The sequence below is a fragment of the Pleurodeles waltl genome, chromosome 12 (assembly GCF_031143425.1).
Source record: "Pleurodeles waltl isolate 20211129_DDA chromosome 12, aPleWal1.hap1.20221129, whole genome shotgun sequence".
Classification (NCBI taxonomy): Eukaryota; Metazoa; Chordata; class Amphibia; order Caudata; family Salamandridae; genus Pleurodeles; species Pleurodeles waltl.
Window position 1 is genome coordinate 643,308,729 of NC_090451.1, and position 20,609 is coordinate 643,329,337.

The 20,609-nt window shown below is 48.1% G+C and overlaps 1 protein-coding gene across 1 annotated transcript in view; it reads left to right on the forward strand.

The window, feature by feature from the left end:
- The window catches only part of TDRD10 (tudor domain containing 10), a 696,763-nt gene that overhangs the window by 427,269 nt on the left and 248,885 nt on the right, over window positions 1-20,609 (forward strand). Inside the window, exon 8 of the mRNA XM_069218205.1 lies at window positions 12,897-13,056. Coding sequence (XP_069074306.1) covers window positions 12,897-13,056 — 160 coding nt within the window. The remainder of the gene's footprint in view (window positions 1-12,896; window positions 13,057-20,609) is intronic.

Consider the following 20,609-nt stretch of genomic DNA (forward strand, 5'->3'; position numbering starts at 1 on the left):
GCGGCAGCAGATGGGGCGGATTTAGCTGCTCATGGGTACGCGCATGGAATCTGTGCAAGGAGATCTTCCTGGCTGAGGCTCACTGGTTTGAAACAGGAAGCACAACAACGCATCCTGAATCTCCCATTCGCCGGGAACTCTCTATTCGGTGCCCATGCAGACGAAGAAATGGCCTGCATGAAGACTGAGGTGGATACCATGAGGGCGGTGGGCCTGGAAAGGAAGAAAGATTTCAGGCGGAGGTACAGGCCGTATGACAGGCGCCCTTTCCAGCAGAGGGTTCAAACCCCTCATTGGTCTCAAAGGTCACAGCAACGACGGGGACGCCCTCTTTTTCAACGGAGGAACACAAGGGAGCGAGGGTCAAGTAGACCTCAACACTCCACTCCGAAAGCACCCACCAAGCAATGAAATCTCGCTTCCCTCGACACTGTACACCACTCCGGTGGGGGGAAGTATTACAGCTTATCTTCACGAGTGGCACTCTATCACAAGAGACGAATGGGTGCTCAATATTGTCGAACATGGCTATTCTCTTCTTTTCAAACAGCCTCCACCACGCTTGCCACCAACCAAAGACAATCCATCTCATCTCAGCTTGCTACGCAAGGAGGCTCTCGCCCTCCTAAAAAAGAATGCCATAGAAAAGGTTCCACCCGCACACAGAGGGCAGGGGGTCTACTCCCGTTACTTTCTGGTGGCGAAGAAGGGTCGAGAGGGTGTTTTCAGGCCAATTCTGACCTACGGCTGCTGAACAAATACATAAGGAAGCAGAAGTTCAGAATGCTAGCGCTTCACCAGATTTTCCCTCAACTGCATCAGGGAGACTGGATGTGCTCCATCGACCTGCAGGATGCGTACTTTCTCATCCCAATAGCTCCCAAACATCGAAAATTCCTGCGCTTCCGAGTAGCGTTACAGCATTACCAGTTCAGAGTTCTACCCTTTGGCCTGAAATCTGCCCCAAGAGTTTTCTCGAAATGTATGGCAGTGGTGGCGGCGCATCTTCGAAGACAAAGGATATACATATATCCATACCTAGACGACTGGCTACTGAAGGCTTCTTCTCCGGAGCAGGCGAGAAGCCATCGGGACATTGTACTCGGAGTTTGCGAAGCTCTAGGTCTTCAGGTCAATTACCAAAAGTCAACCTTGATTCCAACACAGAATCTTCACTACCTAGGAGCTATCATAAGCACAGAACTCCAAAAAGTGTATCCTTCGGAGGAACGACTATCCTCAATAGACAGGAAGTGTCAGGACCTGTTGAGAGCCAACGCACCAACGGTGCGTCAGGTGACATCGCTGCTGGGCTCCATGGCATCATGCATTTTTATTGTCCCAAATGCCAGACTCCACATGAGACCCCTCCAGGAGGCATTGGAGACCAACTGGAGCCAAAGAACAGGTCGCTGGGAGGACACGGTGCAGCTACCGGCGGTAGCACTTCAGTCATTAAGATGGTGGATGCACTGACCTCACCTGTCAGTGGGTGCTCCGTTTCACCAGGTGCTTCCATCCGACACCCTAGTAACGGATGCGTCTCTTCAGGGATGGGGGGCTCATCTGGGTCCCTTTCAAGCGCAGGGTCTGTGGTCAGACAAGGAAAAGCAGTACCACATCAATCTGCTAGAACTCAGAGCGGTCCATCTGGCTCTCAAGTCTTTCATACCACTAATTCAGGGGAAAACGCTCTTAATACAGACGGACAATACAACCACGATGTATTACTTGAACAAACAAGGGGGAACGAGGTCCCTACCCCTATCGCGAGAGGCCCAAGCGATATGGCATTGGCTCCTGGCCAGAGGAATGTCAATTACAGCAGTTCAGCTGCCAGGTCAGCAAAACGTGGAAGCAGATTTTCTGAGCAGACACCTAGAGGACGCTCAGGATTGGGTCCTACACGGCGAAGTCGCAGAATACATCTTCGCGCAATGGGGTCGGCCTCAACTGGATCTCTTTGCAGACGAAGTAAACAAGAAATGCCCAGACTTCGCATCCAGGTTCTACCGTCCGGGATCTCGAGGGAATGCCCTGTTGATCGACTGGTCAGGGATATTTCTCTACGCTTTTCCGCCGATTCCCCTCATTCCGGCAGTAATCAGCAAACTTTACAGATCCAGGACCAGAATGATTCTTATAGCACCACAATGGCCCCGACAATTCTGGTACACAGATCTCCTCAACCTGTCGGAAAAACCTCACAGGAGGCTGCCGTGCAGACCGGATCTTCTGAGCAGAATGGAGGGCAGAATTCTACATCCCAACCTACCCTCTCTGAGCTTAACAGCATGGCTCCTGAATTCCTGCAGTATGGGCACCTAGGGCTCTCACAGGAGTGCATGAACATCTTGAAAGAGTCCAAACGGCCTTCCACGCGGCGTTCTTACGCTTTTATGTGGAAGAGATTCTACATATGGTGCTGTCAGCAAGGTCATAATCCCATACGGGCGCAGGAGGATGTCATACTGTCCTATTTGCTTCATCTAGCGAAGTCCGGTCTGCAGGTATCATCTATTAAGGTACATTTGTCTGCTATTACAGCCTATCGCAAGTCACCTTCTCAGGAATCCTTCTTTACGAAACCTGTAGTCAAGGATTTCTTAGAAGGTTTGAAGAAAGTTTTTCCGCCCATTCGGAGACCTCCTCCTCCATGGGATCTGAACATAGTCTTGGCAAAACTTATGGGCCCTCCTTTTGAGCCTATACATAAGGACTCTTTACAACACCTTACGTAGAAGACGGCTTTTCTAGTGGCCATTACTTCAGCGAGGAGGGTCAGTGAAATCCAGGCCTTGTCTTCCAAAGAACCGTACACGGTTTTTCATGACAATAGAGTGGTTCTACGAACTCACCCATCTTTCCTTCCGAAGGTGGTGTCAGAATTCCATATCAATCAGACCATATCTTAACCGACTTTCTTTCCCAATCCGGAGACTCCGGCAGAGAAAGCATTGCACTCCTTAGACTTGAAAAGAGTGCTGAAATTTTATCTGGATAAGACAAAATCGTTTAGACACTCTAACCGCTTGTTTGTAAACTATGGTCATTTGAGGACAGGAGAGGCAGCATCTAAGCGAACAATATCAAGATGGATAGTTTCTTGTATTGTTAATACTTACCAGGTAGCTAATAAACAATTAGTAGCGCGGCCTAGAGCGCATTCCACAAGGGGAAAAGCGGCTACTGCTGCCCTCCTTAACAATGTTCCGATATCTGAGATTTGTAAGGCTGCTACATGGAAGTCTGTCCATACGTTTACTAGACATTACTGTTTAGACTCAGATGCAAGAGCGGATGCCCAAGTGGGGCAGGCCTCTCTAAGAAATCTATTTGCGTAAGACCTATCTATTCCTGCACTTCTATCGGACAGTCCGCTGGATTTAGGGATGGGCTTGCTAATCTATTCAATGTTTATGACTATTGATGAGGATCCCCTGGAAGAGAAGGATAAGTTACTTACCTGTAAATCCTAGTTCTCTTCCAGGGGTATCCTCATCAAAGTCATAAACAACCCACCCTCCTCCCCGGACGCACGTCTCCTAGAAGTGCAGGACAGACTGTACTTTGAATCAGTTATACAAATTGTCACCGTAAAAAGAACTGACTTAACTGTGAACCAACTGTCACCTTTCCTTCACCCCTGAGGCATGGTGGGATACTGGAGGTGCTCAGGGTCTTAAAGGCACGGTGCCAAAGTTTTTATGGTTCCCCTGTGTTAACCTGCATGCAGCCTATTGGCTAAGAATGCTTCATTGTTTTTCAATGCAGTTTTTTCTATTTTTTCTCTAGAGTTTGCTGCTGCTTACTTCCCTAAGCCTAGTTTTAGGAGCTTGGGTAGATATTTATGCTCTATTGTAGTCTTTATAATATAAAAAAATTAAAAAAAAACTTCATAGAAATAAAGCATTTTAGCCTGTTTTTAACATGATAGCCTGCATGACTGTTTGTTACACATGTATAATATGTGTGTATTTTATATATGCTCTGGGGTCCCCGCACGGGGCGGGAATATTCAATGTTTATGACTTTGATGAGGATACCCCTGGAAGAGAACTAGGATTTACGGGTAAGTAACTTATCCTTTCAGCTTTTAACATGGCGGTGACTAATGCCAAAATAAAGTCAATAGGCAAAATGAAGTTGGTGGTCACTAATGTGACGGTGTGCTGCTAGGCTAAGCGCAACGTGGAGTCAGTGGTCAAAACACAAATATCATTACACTCCACCCTTTTGACCAATAACTCAGATACCCTAGAGTCCTAAAATAAACTTCTCTTTTTTTGTTTAAACATTACAAGAAAATTAGATATTCATTGTACTCAACAACATAATGAAATGCCGAGCATATGCAGATATTATAAACATCTAAATCAGGCACACCTACAATAGAAAGACTTAAGCTTATATATTCTGATAGGGATACTAATTGAATCACAGTCTTCACTTAATTGATTAATGTCTCTAGGAAAACGTAAAGGTACACGGTCCACCTGTAATGTTTGCTGAAATGTAAGTAAAAGTGAGGTACCCATACGAGAATAGTCCGCCACCTGGCAACTTAAACACGTCTAATGTGACTGGCAGCAGTCACCAGGTGATAACAAGCCATGTTGTTGGTTCCATTAGAATTGCAATCAAAGAGGTTGATAGAACATCCATGGTACTCTACATTATTCCCATGCAGAAATTTGATCTGTGAAGCACAACTTGCGCTTAATGGATCCATAGGTATCCATAGGTATTGCCCTTCAAATGCAGCAGGGGTGTTGCCCAACGTGATTGATCAATCAGGTTCAGGTAGGGGGTGCTGTCCCTCCCGGCCGCACACACCCGAAGAGAGATCACACAGCACACTCATGGTCAGTAGCAAGTCGTAGTGTGATCTGTAAAAGAAACATGTCTGATCTTTCTTGCAAAAAACATTTGTCAGCTGGAATGTGCTCCCATTTTCTTTTCCTAGTTTCATGATCAGCAGGGCATTATTAGGACTCTTGGCTATAATTTCTGCAGGTTCTGGAGGGCCATTTGGGGATTCCACACACACCTTAGCCCCAAGGTTTTTGTCAGTTGAACCAAAACCTCCCTTTCCTTGTGTTGTCAGAAGGGCTGGGGCAGTCCCCTTCCTCACCAATCCTCCATACACTGGACTTATGACAAGTTGGGCAATTTTGTAAGCATGTAGGTCACAACCTGCAGATTCCGGTGTGGCTCTGTAAGGAGCTGAAGCTCTAGGTTTTATTTCCCAGTACACAGTGGTGTTTGTGGCCACATGTGGTTGTATCAGGAGTGTTTCAATATTTTGTAATGGTCTGTTATTCAGAATCTGGAGGGCTTCATTTAAATGTGCTCTCCAGTTTTTCAGAGTCCCATCAGATAATTTTTTAGTCCAGAACCCCAGGGACACTCCTTTTCATCTCTGCTTTTTCCACGCCCTCCAATCAACATATTGTCCCTGGATAGTTACATGCAACGCAATGTCTCCTTCCAGCACTCTCCACAAGTCTAAAGCCTGTTGAATAATTTATTTTGCCAAATCAAAAGCACACTGCTGGTCTTCACCCCATTCAAACTCATGTTTTTTTCTTGTCACTTTGCACCAAAGGGTTAAGATTTTACTCAGATGAGGGTCATGCTGTCTCCAAAAGTCAGACAATCCCATGAATCGCTGTGTCTCTTGCTTAGTGCGAGGAGTAGCAAACAACAAAATCTTTTGTTTTACCAGTTGCACCGTCTCTCTATGTCCTGACAAATGCCCCTGAGAACTTTGCATACCAAAGGGTGCTCGCCTTTTGGATGAACTGCTGACCTAAATGTATTAATAGTCCTGTAGGGTAGAGCTTCCGAAGCCAAGGAGGCTAAAAATTTCAAAACATGGACAATGTCCGCTCCCTAGGGATCCACCTGCCGTTGATGACACCAACGTACCCCCCCCCCCAATTTTGACCAGGCAGAGCGGCATCTTTTATTGGTACTTTCTGCCCAGGCTTTGGAGAGTGAAGCAGCAGTCTCTATGAAAGTCCCGGGACTTTCCAATGTAATCCACTATGCCACCAGCCGGAGTGAACCTGAGAGAATCCAGGGATGACAGTTCCCTTGGGGATCCTGGAGCAGATCTCAAGACAGGTAGAGGGATTGAAAAATCCCAAGAAGGTTTCATCAGACCAGGAAACCAGACCTGAGACCTCCAAATTGGGTTACCACTATCAGGTTTGCCCGTTGTCTTCGAGCTTGAGATGACAATCTTGTTATCATTGCAAATGGAGGGAACGCATACCCTCTCTCCACGCTCCAATCCTGGAGAAAAGCATCGACGCCAGCTGCAATATCCCTCCAGCTGGTTGTCTAAACGAGAGGCAGAGAGGTTGATAGAGAACAGACCCAAACACTTCTGGATCGCCTGAAAGACTGCCGGTTGGAGCTTCCAAAGACTGCTGTCCTGCCAATGACTGGAGTGCCAATCTGCAACCTGGTTGGAATACCCCAGGAGATACTCTGCTGTGAATGAAATGTGGATGCACAGGCAGTATTCCCACTGATATCGAGCCAAGTCCGATAGCGTTTTTGATATTGTCCTGCCCAGATAGTTGACATAGCGAACCGCAGCCACATTGTCCATCTTGAGCAAAACACAGCACTGGGCCTTGTCCTTGGCCCTGCACCTTACTGTGCTCCAGACAGTTTATATGCAAAGCTTGGTCTGCTGAAGACCATTTTTCTCATGTGGAAAATTCCCCTTAGTGAGCTTGCCAATCTGAACCGCTCGGGTCTGATTCTATCACTATATCTGGTTGGGAACTATTGGATCTCCACCTTCAGTTCATTGGAAAAAGGGACAAGTTGGGAGTACGTTAGGCCTTTGCGAAGATGAAACGTCTTTAAGCGTTGCAGGGGCCGATAGTGAAAGGACCCTGGAAAGATGGCCTGAATCGAAGATAATAGCAGGCCCACTATTGTGGCGAGCTGGCGCAAAGAGATCATGGGTTTGGGCAATGCGTGCCTGAGTTTGTGTCTGATCTTGAAAAGCTTGCTCGCTGGAAGACTCAGAGAGGCATTGGTTGAGTTCAACACAAACCCCAAGAGTTGAATATTCTGGAACAGGATAAGCACTGACTTAATTGATCACAAATCCTAAAGATTCTAACAAGCTGATGGTATTCTTCAATTGAGAGAACAGTTGAATGGGACATTGGTTCAGAAGCAGGATGTCATCCAACTAGACAGTTAGTCTGATCCCCAGCGCCCGAGATGTTCCACCACAGGCCGTATCACTTTGGGGAAACACCATGGAGAGGAAGGTAGACTGAAAGAAAGGGAGACAATTTTGAAAATGCGACACCTCCATTGAAACAGAAAGAAACATCTGTGAGGTATAAATATCAGGGGCTGCGAGGCACGCATCTTTGAGGTACAATCAGGCCATCCAATCTTGAGCCTGTAAAAGGTCCCAGAGAACATGGATCCTCTCCATCTTGAAATGGCGGTATACAAGCCATTCTTTGAATTCCCGGAGGTTGATCACAGGTTGGTAAACTCCGTCCCACTTTACTAATAGGAAGATGTTGCTGAGGAAACCTCAGAGTGAAGATGCATTGACACAATTGCACCCTTCTGTAAGAGGCTGGAGATTTACCCGTCCACCAGTAAGATGTGACTGGAATTAAAAAGTAGTAGTTTGGAACGGGAGGGTTGAGAGGGGGACTCATAGAACTCTATATGGAACCCTCTGATCGTATACAAGACCCATGAAGCTGAGGTTAGAGTCTCCCACCTGCAGGAGAGAAGACTCAGTCTTCCCCCTATCAGGATCCCCTCTGATGTCTGAAAACTCACCTTGTGTGGAAGTGTATGAACCATTGCCTCATCCTCTGGCCCCTTGCCGGTGGGGGAAGGTTTTTATCTGATAGAAGGTCCCGAACTTAGAAGGGTCTTGCCACTGACCCCTGCGGTACTCAGATCCTTTGTAGGAGGCTTGGTGGTAAGCGCCCCCTGCCATGATCGGCTCCGGAAAAAACACAGGGCGTGAAAATGCATTTCGTTGAGCCTTGTCAAGGGAGCTGAAAGTATTAAACTTGTGCAACTCCTTTACAAAAGGATTGCCCTCTGTGATAGGGCCTGCCTACAATATGGAGAGTTCCCCCAGCTTTGGGCCTATTTTTATCAGGAGGGATCTACGTTGCTCCGTGGAAATTGCGGCATTCGCATTTCCTAAGAAGATGATAGCTCTCTGAGCCCAGTTAGAAATAGCATCTGTGGAGATTAGGGCACCAGTGGCTTTGGAGTCCTCCTCCATCCAGGATCTTTGCTAACAGTCCTGAGATGTCCAACAGCTCATCCTGGCATACCCGCCAGGATTGATCTGTGCCCTTTTTGGGATCCCTGATAAACTTTGCTAAAAATGTCGCTATTTTTGCAACCACTTCTGGTGTGAGTGCTACTTTTCCTTCTAGGACTAGTCTGGGACATTCCGCTTTCAGAGAAGCCCAAACCTCCTTATCCAGAGGTTTACTTAATCTAGCATCTATGTAGGACACCACCTTAGAGGCCCGGGTCCATTCCGCTGAGCAAGGTTGTACCAATTCATCCGGGTTTAACATATCAGAAGCCGACTCTTGCGGATCAGCCCAAGGGTCAGTAGATCCCACCAAATGGTTAGCTCCGGAAGGCTGCCACGGTCAGCCGGAATCCCCATCTGAGGTGATCTGTGGGATGAGTCAACGGGATCCCCACGGTTCGGGGAGTCAGAAACATATGAGGGACCCTCTTTGTGAACTAGATCAAGGGTAGTAGGGTTGGAGGCCTAGGAATCAATAAACTCCTTCGGACCCTCAAATGCATCCAAATCAACTCCATTTTCCCCCCACTTTGCGCTTGAGGTCTGTGGCAGGAGGGGGATGCATGCCCTGGAGGTAAGAGGGACACCGGCCTTTGCTTTTCTTCTCCCGAGTGGAGGGTTTTTTGGCACTAGGCCTGGAGCAGTTGGATTTTCCTTTCTATGGGGGGCAACCGCTTGAGAGACCGCCTTGTAGATGTAGTTCTTTTTGCAGTTGTAGATGGAGGCATCCATTATCTGGCAAAAGCGTCCGTCAGTAAGGAGGTAAGCGAACTCCTCCTCCTCACAGTAATCACCTGTAGGAAAGTGCCCCTTTTGGCATGGCTATGCCCCCCACTTTTTGCCTTATGTTGATGCTGACTTGACAGAGTGTGCTGCGATCCTGATAATCGGGACCCAACACCAGTGTCCTTTCCCAAAAACTGTACCATTGCTCCCACAATTGGCACACCGCTGGCCCACTGATAAGGCCCTTGTAAAAGGTACCTATGGTTCCAAGGGCCCTGTGGCCAGTGAAGGTTTCCAAGGGCTGCAGCATATATTATGCCACCCTGGGGGATCCCTCACCAAGCACATGTACACTGCCATTGCAGCTTGTGTGTGCTGGTGGGGATAAAAAGACAGTCAACATTGCACCCCTCTCGGGGTTGCCATTCCCACAAACCACTGCCTGTGGCATAGGTAAGACACCCCTCTAGCCGGCCTTACAGTCATAAGGCAGGTGCACTGTACCACAGGTGAGGACATAGCTGCATGTGCAATATGCCCCTACAGTGTCTAAGTCCGTTATTAGACATTGTAAGTGCAGTGTGGCCATACTGAGTACCTGGACTGGCAGTTTGTCATTACAAACTCCACAGCTCAATAATGGCTTTACTGAAGTCTGGGAAGTTTGGTGTCAAACTTCCCAGCACAATAAACCCACACTGATGGCAGTGTTGGATTTATTGAAAAATGCACCCAGATGGCATCCTGGAGATGCCTTCTGTATTTTAGCCAAACTTCTAGTGCAGGACTTAGCGGTGTGTGCCAGCCTACCACTTCTAGACAAGTTTCTCACCACATGGGGTGAGAGCCTTTGTGCTTTCTGTGGCCAGAAACAAAGCCTGCAATGGGTGGAGGTGGTTCACACTTCCACCCTGCAGGAACTTTAACACCTGGTGGTGAACCTCAAAGGTTCAGGCCTCTTGTTACAGTGCTCCAGGGCATTTCAGCTAGTGGAGATGCCCACCCCCTGGACGAAGCCCTACTTTTGGAAGCATGTCTGGCAGGAAATTTAGAAAAAACAAGGAGAAGTGACGACTCCAGCATGGACCACCCCTAAGGTGTCCAGAGCTTAAGTGACCCCTCCTTGCAGAATCCTCCATCTTAGTTTGGAGGACAGGGACCAATAGGGTAGGTCTGTGTCCCCCTCCCCAAAAGTAATGGACACCAGAAAGGGTGTAGTCACCCTCAGGGACAGTAGCCATTGGCTACTGCCCTCTGACCCCTGTTACGCCCCTAAATCCAGGATTTAAGCGCTCCCCTGAACCTAGCTCCTGAAATTCCTGGCGACCTCAAGAAGAAGACAAGAAGAAAGAAGAATGACTGCTAAGCTGACCCCCAGCAGAGAAAAATGAAGAAACCATCTGACTTGGTCCCAGCCCTACCGGCCTGTCACCATCTTCTGAAGCCCTGCTACAAAAAAGCGATACATCCTGCAGGACCAGCGACCTCTTAAAAGCCTCAAGAAGACCTGCTGCACCCCAGAGGACCAAGAGTTCCCTTTGACAGCGGTCCTGTGCAGACAGAAACTCCAACAAAGGACTCCAGAACCATCCCGGATGCGCGAGTCCTGCCCACTCTGCACCCCACGCCCGTGTCCAGGTGGCCCAACCGACTGGAGCTGGTCCCCAGGCGATTCTGACCTATTATTCGCCCTAGCTTGATCCCTCCAACACAACAATGCCTGCAGCCTAAATCCAGAGGACCCCCCTGACCGCAAGAGAACCTGACGAAGATAGCCAATGCCACTCCTGCACTTACAGCACCGTGGCGTTAGGGAATCCGAACACTGATCCAGTGATGTCTAGCAGGTGGCCCTTTTCCTTGTCCAGCCTGTGGTTTTCCGTAACGAACCCCCTGGACCTAGCCTGCAGCATCTTTGTTACCCCCCCGGCATCCCCCTATTGGAAAGCATTGGGAGCCCAATGCTGAGTTTGCACCCTGCACCCGATTGCCCCTGTGTCGCTTAGAGTGTGTTTGGTGCTGACCTGTGCCCCGCCCAACATAACCCTCCCCTCCCCCCTCCAGTGCTCACCACAACCCCCCAGGTCTGCCCTCCAAAGACGCGGGTACCTACCTGCAAGCAGGCCTGATTCCAAGTGCTCCCAGTCTCCATAGGTGCCTTTTGTAAATCTACATCAACTTTGACCTCTGCACCCGGCCGGCCCCGTGTTGCTGGTGGTGAGTGTTTGGGTTAACTTGAACTCCAACCTGTGGACATCCTAACACTTGGAGACTGGAACTGTAAGTCTTGCACTTACCTTGTAACTGTGCTGACTTTTCTTCCTCCCCAAGAACTGTTTGAAAATTGCACTGCCAACTTTTAAAACAAATATTTGCTATTTTCTCGAAAACCATTTAACTTACCGAATTGAAACAAAGTGGTATTGATACCTATGTTTGATACTTAATTACAAAGGTACTTACCTGCAAACTGCATCTTGTGTTTCTAGAAATATAGCAACAAAATATATTTTTGCTATATAAAAACAATTAGCCTGGAGTTAGTCATTGAATGTGTGCTTCATTTATTGCCTGTGTGCGTACAACAAATGCTTTGCACTGCCCTCTGATAAGTCTAACTGCTCGACCACACTACACAAAAGAGAGTATTAGGATTATCTACTTTAGCCTCTGTTAAGCCTCTGGGGAACCCCTGGACTCTGTGCACATTATATCTTATTTTGATATGGTATATATAGAGCCAGCTTTCTACATCACCAAGTTCTTCCATCCTGATTCACCGAGGACGGTAAGGGGAAAATACAAATGGGGAGTCACCTGTGATATTGTGTCCCTTACAGTGTTAACTGTATACTTTCTGTGGTCTGGGACTGATTCTCCCTTATGCTCACAGGAATAACGATTTGTCTGGGCGAGTCCCAATTCGTAATAGACGTACCCGAGAAATGGGTGTTCTGCTCCAGACAAAGGTTCTCTGAACACTGCTTAGTAATTGTCACACAGCCCCTGGAGAGAAAGGTGGGCTGATTTGCTTCACCAAGCCTGAGGACAGGTGAATGACGTGCCGGACGCTTGGAGGGTATAGACGTGCTGCAGCAAGCCATTTGTTCATAGAGAATGATCTGGTATTATGGTTTGCCTCTTTCTAGCAACACCTCTGGAGCGCATGGATGGATGGATGAATGAATGAATGAGGTCACATGGTGTGTCTGAGAACGGTCACATGTTTTATGATTTTTGAAAACTGTGGAGTATAATTAAAGCCCTACTATTTCTTTGTCTATGAACTTTTGTTTTGATATATAACGTGTTTGGTTCTGGTAAGATGAGGCTGCATTCCTACCGTAGTTCAAACTAACAAAGTAAATGCCTTTACATGGTCGGAAATGTTGCTAGATTGGTGTAGCCAGACACATTCACTGGTTTCATTCATTTCCCATGACCTGTGGCACATGCTTTCGACTGTGCAGAGTTTGGAACGAGCCACAAGACACTACATAATAGATGTAGTCACATACCCCACAAACCCAAACTCCTAAACGGTGCTAGACTTACATAACTGAAGCTGCTTAAAGAGAGTGTCCTTACCAAGATTATTTCACATTCTGAATTGCATACGAAAATGGACAAAATCCAGAAAACCCCAAATTACAGTTCTATATGATATTTGATTACACATAAGGTGGTATTACAAATAAGCACTGTGTGAGGAGGGGCGATAGGTAGTCTTTCTAGAAAGTTCCGAGTGGGGAGCATATTTCTTTGAGATTTTTTGTTTTAATGTCCTTTCACTAGAATGCTTTTAACTATGTGCTGTACGTTTATCGTTCAGCTTTGCCTTCGTAGACTTCAGTTCTGTGAAGACCCAACAGCAGGCAATAAGTAACTGTCACGGCATGAAGTTCAGTGGGCGGTCTGTCATTGTGAAACCCTCAGTCAAGTTGAATGGCAGCAAGAGCCCTGATGACACAAGCAGCTCTGTTGATATGCCGGTAAAAAGGAGTAATTTCTGTCTTTCATTTGTCACTTTTTTATGGACGCATATAATTTTCTCTATGCATTCAGTGTGGGGGCTGGAACGTCATTTAGACAAGTACCCCTGCCAGTGACCTTTAAGCTGTTGGTGCTGGGTAATGTTATTTTGCTCATCTATCAAATTCTCCAAATGAGGAATGATTTTATGCATGCTCATATTGATCTTTCTTATCAATAGCATTTTATTTTTATATGCTATAAGATGAGTGCCTACCTTTCTCTGTATCTTACATGACACTACATGTTAAATTGAGTGCATTGTTTAGTCTGTGGTCTTTACAATAGGAAAGACCTACAAACAGTGCAGAGAGCAAATGTGATTGTGGCTCATCTGTCCAAAAAAGAATATTTGTAGCTCAATTACCCCTTACTGATAGGGCATTTTGTGGATTGTTTGCAAGACTGCAGATATATATACTTTGCAGTATATGGAAAAAAGACAATGGCAGAAGACTATCTGTAGCCATGTCTATTCTGGCTATTTCCTGACGACTGAAATAAAAAGTAGGTTCTGATTAGCACTTGGCACTATCTTTGAAAACTGGTATTGTCAAAATTATAAATGTTTCTCATCATTAGTCAAAAGCATTGAATAGTCCCGCCCACATGCGGGGACCAGTTAGCACTTCTTAAATATTATATATATATGTAATTGAGAATTGGATCCCTGTATAGTAATGGGGTGAGAAAAATTGTTTTGAATGAGAAAACTGTTAATAGTTATTGGACATTGTTGACGTGGGAATGCAAGCAAAGAGAAAAATGGTACACATTAACAATTGGAATGATGAAGACTGTAGCTGTTGTTATGGTCGCTGTCCATTGTTGTAACAATATTGTATATATGCACTAAGTTTTTTATTTAATTTATTTTTTAGTTTTATTTGTATGTGGAACACACTTTAGGGTGTAAAAGGCTTTGTGTTTGGCTCTAGGAATAGCACACATTATATAGACTACATATCCCAGAATGCCACTTAAGGGCATGGCTTAGAGGATTAGTATAAATAGTGCTTGTAATGGATTGGGTAATTACCGTGACCAAGTCCGGGAAGGTCGAAACGCGTTGGTGTTAGTTTGTTTGGGGTCCTGTTATGGAATAAAAGCAATCTGCTGTAATCCTGTGAGTGCCGCATTTTTGACTTAATTGTCAAACTGGTGTGAAGATTATTGATGGGAATAGGTCCTTCCCATATGCGGGCACCGACATAAGAGCGCGCCTCTTTGGATCTGTTGGAGCTGATATATATATATATATATATATAATATATGTATATGTTTGATGGCATGTGTAGCTGCAGATACACATGCTATGCATATTCTGCCATCTAGTGTTGGGCTTGGAGTGTTATAAATTGTTCTTCGAAGAAGTATTTTCGAGTCACGGGATCAAGTGACGACTCCTCTTCACCTCCATTGCGCATGGGCATCGACTCCATGTTAGATTGTTTTATTTCCGCCATCGGGTTCGGACGTATTTCTTTTCGCTCCGATAGTTCAAGTCGGAAAAGTTCTATAAATCGTTAATTCTCGTCGGTATTGTTTCGATCGCGTACCATCTCTCATCGACACTTCGGTACCGTCGGGTCAAACATCTTTACTCGCCCTTTGGGGTGTCCACGCCCAACTCGGGCCTGGTCGGGCCGACCGCGTGGAAGCCTCATGGATCGGACCCCATTCCGCTTTTGTCCTCAGTGCCATGTCAAATTTCCATATACAGACCGACATCTCGTCTGTAATCTCTGTCTCTCCCCAGACCATTGGGAGGAAAATTGTGAGGCCTGCAGATCCTTCCATTCAAAGAAAACTCTCTGAGGCAGATGAGCACGAAGACTGGAAATGACGTCGAAGAGCACCGAACGTCTCGACGTCAAGGAAGAGGAGATTATGCACACCGCAGTCTCTGTCCGAGGGTCCGACTCCGAGCAGGAGTCCGAGGAGGACAGACTGGTCACGGAAGGACAGCACGTGAGTGCACCTGTCCGAGCCAAGCCCAAACATAAGGCCTTGGGAACGCCACTGCCGGAAGGCCATGGCTCGACCTGCAAAAAGACCTTTGGTGACCAAGCAAAAACTTTGGCACCAAAAAAGGCCACGCCACCGAAGCCTTCAGACTCGAGCCAAAGCACTGGCTCCGAAACAAGCAGACATCGAACCATCGAGTCGAAACCTCAAAAATCGCTTTTGGAGCCGAGGCCAACATCCACTCCCACCCTTTTGATCCTGAAAAAAACAGCTTTGGAGCCAAAAAGGCCAGTTTATACAGAGGAACATGGATTTTCCAAAGTACTTAAAGAAAGCCATGGATTTTCGGAGGATCACACACAAATGGAGGACATAGATGAAAGGCAAGCCATAATTCACATTCACAAAGACACTGGCAAGATCATAACTGCACCTCCTCTGAAGCCTAAGAGGAAGCTGGCCTTTCAGGAACAAATGGACACTGCTCAGCCACCAGCTAAATTGCCAAGGACTAAACAAAAATCTCCACCTCCACAATTTTCTTCTCCTCAGTCTCCTCCTCATTCTCCTCACCTGCTTGTCTCTCCACCTACTACTCCCACACCTGTACAGTCTCCTGTACATTCTTTTGATTCACAACAAGACAATGTGGATCCATGGGATCTCTATGATCCAGATCCCATTCCTGATAACAGCCCAGACTGCTATTCCTCCAAACCATCACCATCGGAGGATAGCACTGGATATACTCAGGTCTTAGCTAGGGCGGCATCCTACCACAATGTCGCCATGCACACTGAGCTCTTATAGGATGATTTTCTCTTTAACACATTATCCTCTATACACACTACTTCTGATGGATACAACTACCTGTGGATTCCTCACCTAATGAATACTCCCATGGCGCCAGCATTCGACGGAAATCTTCTTCCTAGCTTCTGCACGTCGACGAGGACGTCACATTTGCCCACGCGACGCCGTCTCACGTCATACAGGCAATAAGAAGTCCTCGCCGACGTCAGTTCCCTTTTTTCCGTGCCATTCGAAATGGTTATCTTCGAGGGAGCTACTGTTGCTTTTCGAGTTACAGTGTGTTTTTCTGCTGCGTGTTTTTTCTCTGAGGTTACTATGTCTCAGAGGAAGTCTGGTTTCAAGCCCTGTCGAGAGTGTGGGGGCAAAATGTCAGTTACTGACCCACATTCGGACTGCTTGTGGTGTTTGAGTTCCGACCACGATGTGGCCACGTGTGATTCATGTCAACACATGAATCCGAAAGCCCTGAAGGAGCGAGAGGCCAAACTCTTTATGGCAAAGTCAAAGAGAAAGGAGAAGAGACACCATAGAAAATCCTCCTCGCCGAAGTCTCATCGACGTCATCGAGACGCCCGGCGCCGTCGGGACTCACGGCGCCATTCGAGCAAGGAGAGGTCTTGATCGAGGTCGCCATCGGCTCGGCGTCGGAAGACTTGGGGGTCAGTCCCACAGTCACTCCTCATCCATCGACGCCGTTGCCTTCTCCGGCTTCACCGACTTCGCCTGGGCAGACATCTTTAGTGTTTGAGGTGCCACAGCCTCAGGTGTTCTCACCGACGTCGAGGCCGGCGTCTGGGTCGCCTTCGATCCAGGCACCCCAGTATCCGGCTTTCCCGGCCCCTGGAGCCGATAATACCGCATTTTTAAATGCGATGTTTACCATCTTCCAGCAGATTGCTCCAGGCGGTGCTCCTTCTGGTCCGTTGGCTTTCAGCTTGGGTGCTCCGGCGCCGCTACGGCCAGCACCCTTCATGCCCTTTCTCCCCTTGGGGAATGTGGGCTCGGCGCCGGTGTCGGCTCCGGTGGCTCCAGAGGTTTCGGCCCCGGAGGTTTCGGCTCCATCGGCTTCGGGGTTTCGGCCAGTGACCCCGGCAGGGCCTTCTGAGACTCCGAGGCACACTTCTCTTCATCCGACTCCTGGCTCGGCGTCGAAGCTTCCTGTGGCGCCTGACCCGGCGTCGGACGGATCCGGTGATCGGCGTCGTTCCTCGACTTCTGCAGACGCCATGTCGACGCCGAGAATTGAGGAGAGGTTACATTCGAGGAGACGTGCTCTCCGTCTCTTAGAAGAACAGGAATATCAACGGGTCCTGGAGGAAGGAGAAATTGAGGATTCTGGCGAGGGTCTTCATGGACTGGATACAGCTGGCCTTGATACTTCCCCTGAGTGGGACTTGTCATCTCCAGGGGAATATACTGAAGAGGCAGCCACTTTTCATGCTGTGATAAGGTAAGCGGCTAACTTTCTCGAACTGCCTTTGCCGGTGGCTGAGGCAAAACAAAATTTACTGACTGAGGTCTTACATCCGGCCTCTACATCGGCAGAGCCTCTTTTGCCATTTAACGAGGCGCTGCTTGAACCCGTATTGGAGGTCTGGAAGAAGCTGGTATCTTCCTCGGCTGTCAATAGGTCGGTGGCCAGGAGGTATCGGGCTGCACCATCTGACCCTGGCTTTCTTTCCAGATACCCTACGCCGGAAAGCTTGGTGGTCCAGGCTTCCTGTTCTGCAAGATCTGCGCCTGGATCTTTTCCAACAGTGCCGGCGGACAGAGACTCCAAAAAGATGGACTCCCAGTCAAAGAAAGTGTTTTCGTCTTGTAGCATGGCGTTAAAGTCCATCAACGCTACGTGTATCTTGGGGAGGTACATCTATGCTCTGATGGACAAGATAGCATCTTCGCATACAGACCTTCCTCAAGGACTCTTGAATCTTGTGTCGGAGGCTCAGGCTGCTGCAACCCAGGTTATCCAATCTGGGTTGGATACAACTGACTCGGTGGCTAGAGCAATGGGCATACGGCGGTGGTTGCGAGAAGACAGGCTTGGCTTCGCAACTCAGGGTTCTCTTCGGATGTGCAGTCGACCCTGTTGGACCTCCCGTTTGATGGGGACAAACTTTTTGGTGCCAAGGCAGATTCGGCCTTGGAGAGTTTTAAAGAAAGCAGGGCCACGGCCAAGTCGTTAGGACTGCAAGCCGCTTCTTCTGCCTCCTCCAGATTTTTTAGGAGGTTTCGAGGATTTGGTCGTGGCTCATCCTCCTCTTCCTTTCGGGGAAAATTCCAACAACCTACCTCCTCTCTCACCTTTAGATCATTTAGAGGGAGGGGTAGGGTCTGTACCAGAGGAGCCTCTCAGCAGCACTCTGCCTTTTCCTCGTCCTCTGGAGGGGTGCAGCAGGGGAAGCAGCCTTAGGCTTCCACCAATTCCCACTCACTCCTCTCCTGCAGGGGGAAGGTTACTGCATTTTCTTCACAAGTGGGAGGTCATCACATCAGACACCTGGGTTACCAGCATTGTGGGAAAAGGCTACACCCTTCCGTTTCAGGATTTTCCGCCCCCCATCCCGCCCCGCCCATCTTATTGTTCAGAAGAACACCTCCTGTTGTTAGAACAGGAGGTTCAAGTCCTCCTTTCAAAGGGCCCGGTGGAGTTGGTTCCAGAGCAGGAAAAGGGTCAAGGTTGTTACTCAAGGTACTTCCTGATTCCCAAGAAGGATGGTCGGTTGAGACCAATCCTGAACCTGAGGATTTTGAATTGGTTCCTCAAACAGGAAAAGTTCAAGATGCTGACCCTAGCTCAGGTGCTTTTGGCGTTGAACAAGGGAGATTCGATGGTGTCTGTCGACTTGCAGGATGCTTACTTTCATATCCCGATACTCAAGTCGCACAGGAAGTATCTCCGGTTTGTGGTGGGGTCGCAGCACTATCAGTTTGCGGTCCTCCCGTTTGGTCTTACTTCAGCACTTTGAGTCTTCACGAAGGTGATGTCGGTGGTTGCGGCAGAGCTCAGAAGGGAGGGGATAGCAGTATTCCCTTACCTGGACGACTGGTTGATCAAAGCCAAGTCCCCGTAGCTTGTGTTGCATCATCTGCAGTCGACAACCCAGTTGTTGTTCGACCTGGGATTTTCGGTGAACGTGCCCAAATCTCACCTAGAGCCCTCTCAACGCCTCCTGTTCATAGGGGCAGTACTGGATACAACATTGGATCGAGCCTTTCCTCCGCCTCAGCGGATTCAAGATATTCAGGAGTTGGTTCCAATGTTTCGAAGTGGAGCGGTCATTCCAGTCCTCAAGGTCCTTCGCCTGCTCGGTCTGTTTGCCTCCTGCATACTGTTGGTCATGCATGCTCGCTGGCACATGAGGGCTCTTCAGTGGTGCCTCCGGAGGCAGTGGTCTCAACACAGAGGAGATCTCAAAGGTTCTGTCAGGATCTCCAGAGATAATGCCACGGATTTGAAGTAGTGGGTTGCGGACGACAATCTTTCCCAAGGAAGGCCGTTCACGCAGCCTCCACCAGTGACCACGGTCATAACGGATGCTTCCACTCTAGGGTGGGGAGCTCATCTGGGGGACCTGGAGATCAAAGGGCTTTGGTCTCCAGAGGAACAGATTTTTCATATCAATCTGTTAGAGTTACGGGCTGTACGTCTGGCTCTCAAGGCCTTCCTCCCATCCCTTCGCGGTCAGTCGGTTCAGGTCCTGACGTACAATACTACAGCGATGTGGTATATAAACAAACAGGGAGGAGTGGGGTCGTACCTTCTCTGCAGAGAAGCTCTTCGGCTATGGTCCTGGGCGAAGGACCATCGGATTTGCTTGGTAGCAAATCATCTGGCCGGAGTCTTGAATGTACGTGCGGACAGTCTGTCGCCATTTCTCGGCCGACCACGAGTGGCGTCTCCATCCAGATCAAGTCCGTCTAATCTTCCAGTTGTGGGGGTTTCCTCGGATAGATCTGTTTACCACCCGGGAGAACTCACACTGTCCGTTATTCTGCAGCCTCCAGTATCCGGTGCAGGGAGCTTTGGGGGACGCGTTTCAGAGAACCTGGTGCGACCAGTTGCTTTACGCGTTTCCCCCCATACCCTTGATTCCTCGAGTATTGAGGAAGATTCGCCAAGACCGGGCCCAAGTAATCTTAATAGCTCCGGATTGGCCAAGGAGGGTGTGGTATTCCGACCTTCTCCAACTCTCACTGTGCCCTCCGCTCCGTCTCCCTCTCAGGGCAGACCTTCTCTTGCAGTCGCAGGGGCAGGTTTTACACCCCAACCTCCAGAGTCTGCACCTACATGCCTGGAGATTGAACGGGGCAACCTGAGTTCCTTCTCTCTCCCGCCTGATGTAGTGGATGTTATCTTAGCGGCCAGGCGACACTCCACTAAATCTATCTACGCTAATAGGTGGTCTAAATTTGTGGTATGGTGTGGAGAGAGACAGATTGATCCCTTACGTGCTCATTTGTCAGATGTTTTATCTTTTGCTTTGTCTTTAGCACAGAGGGGTTGTGCAGTGGCTACTATTAAAGGTTACTTGTCTGCCTTGTCAGCCTTCATTTGTCTTCCAGACCAACCTTCCTTATTTAAATCTCCTATAGTACTTAGATTCTTGAAGGGCCTTATGAATAAATATCCTCCAAATCCTTTCGTTATGCCTCAATGGGATTTGTCCTTGGTCCTGACTTTCCTTATGGGGTCCCCTTTTGAGCCTATGCACTCTTGCCCCTTAAGGTG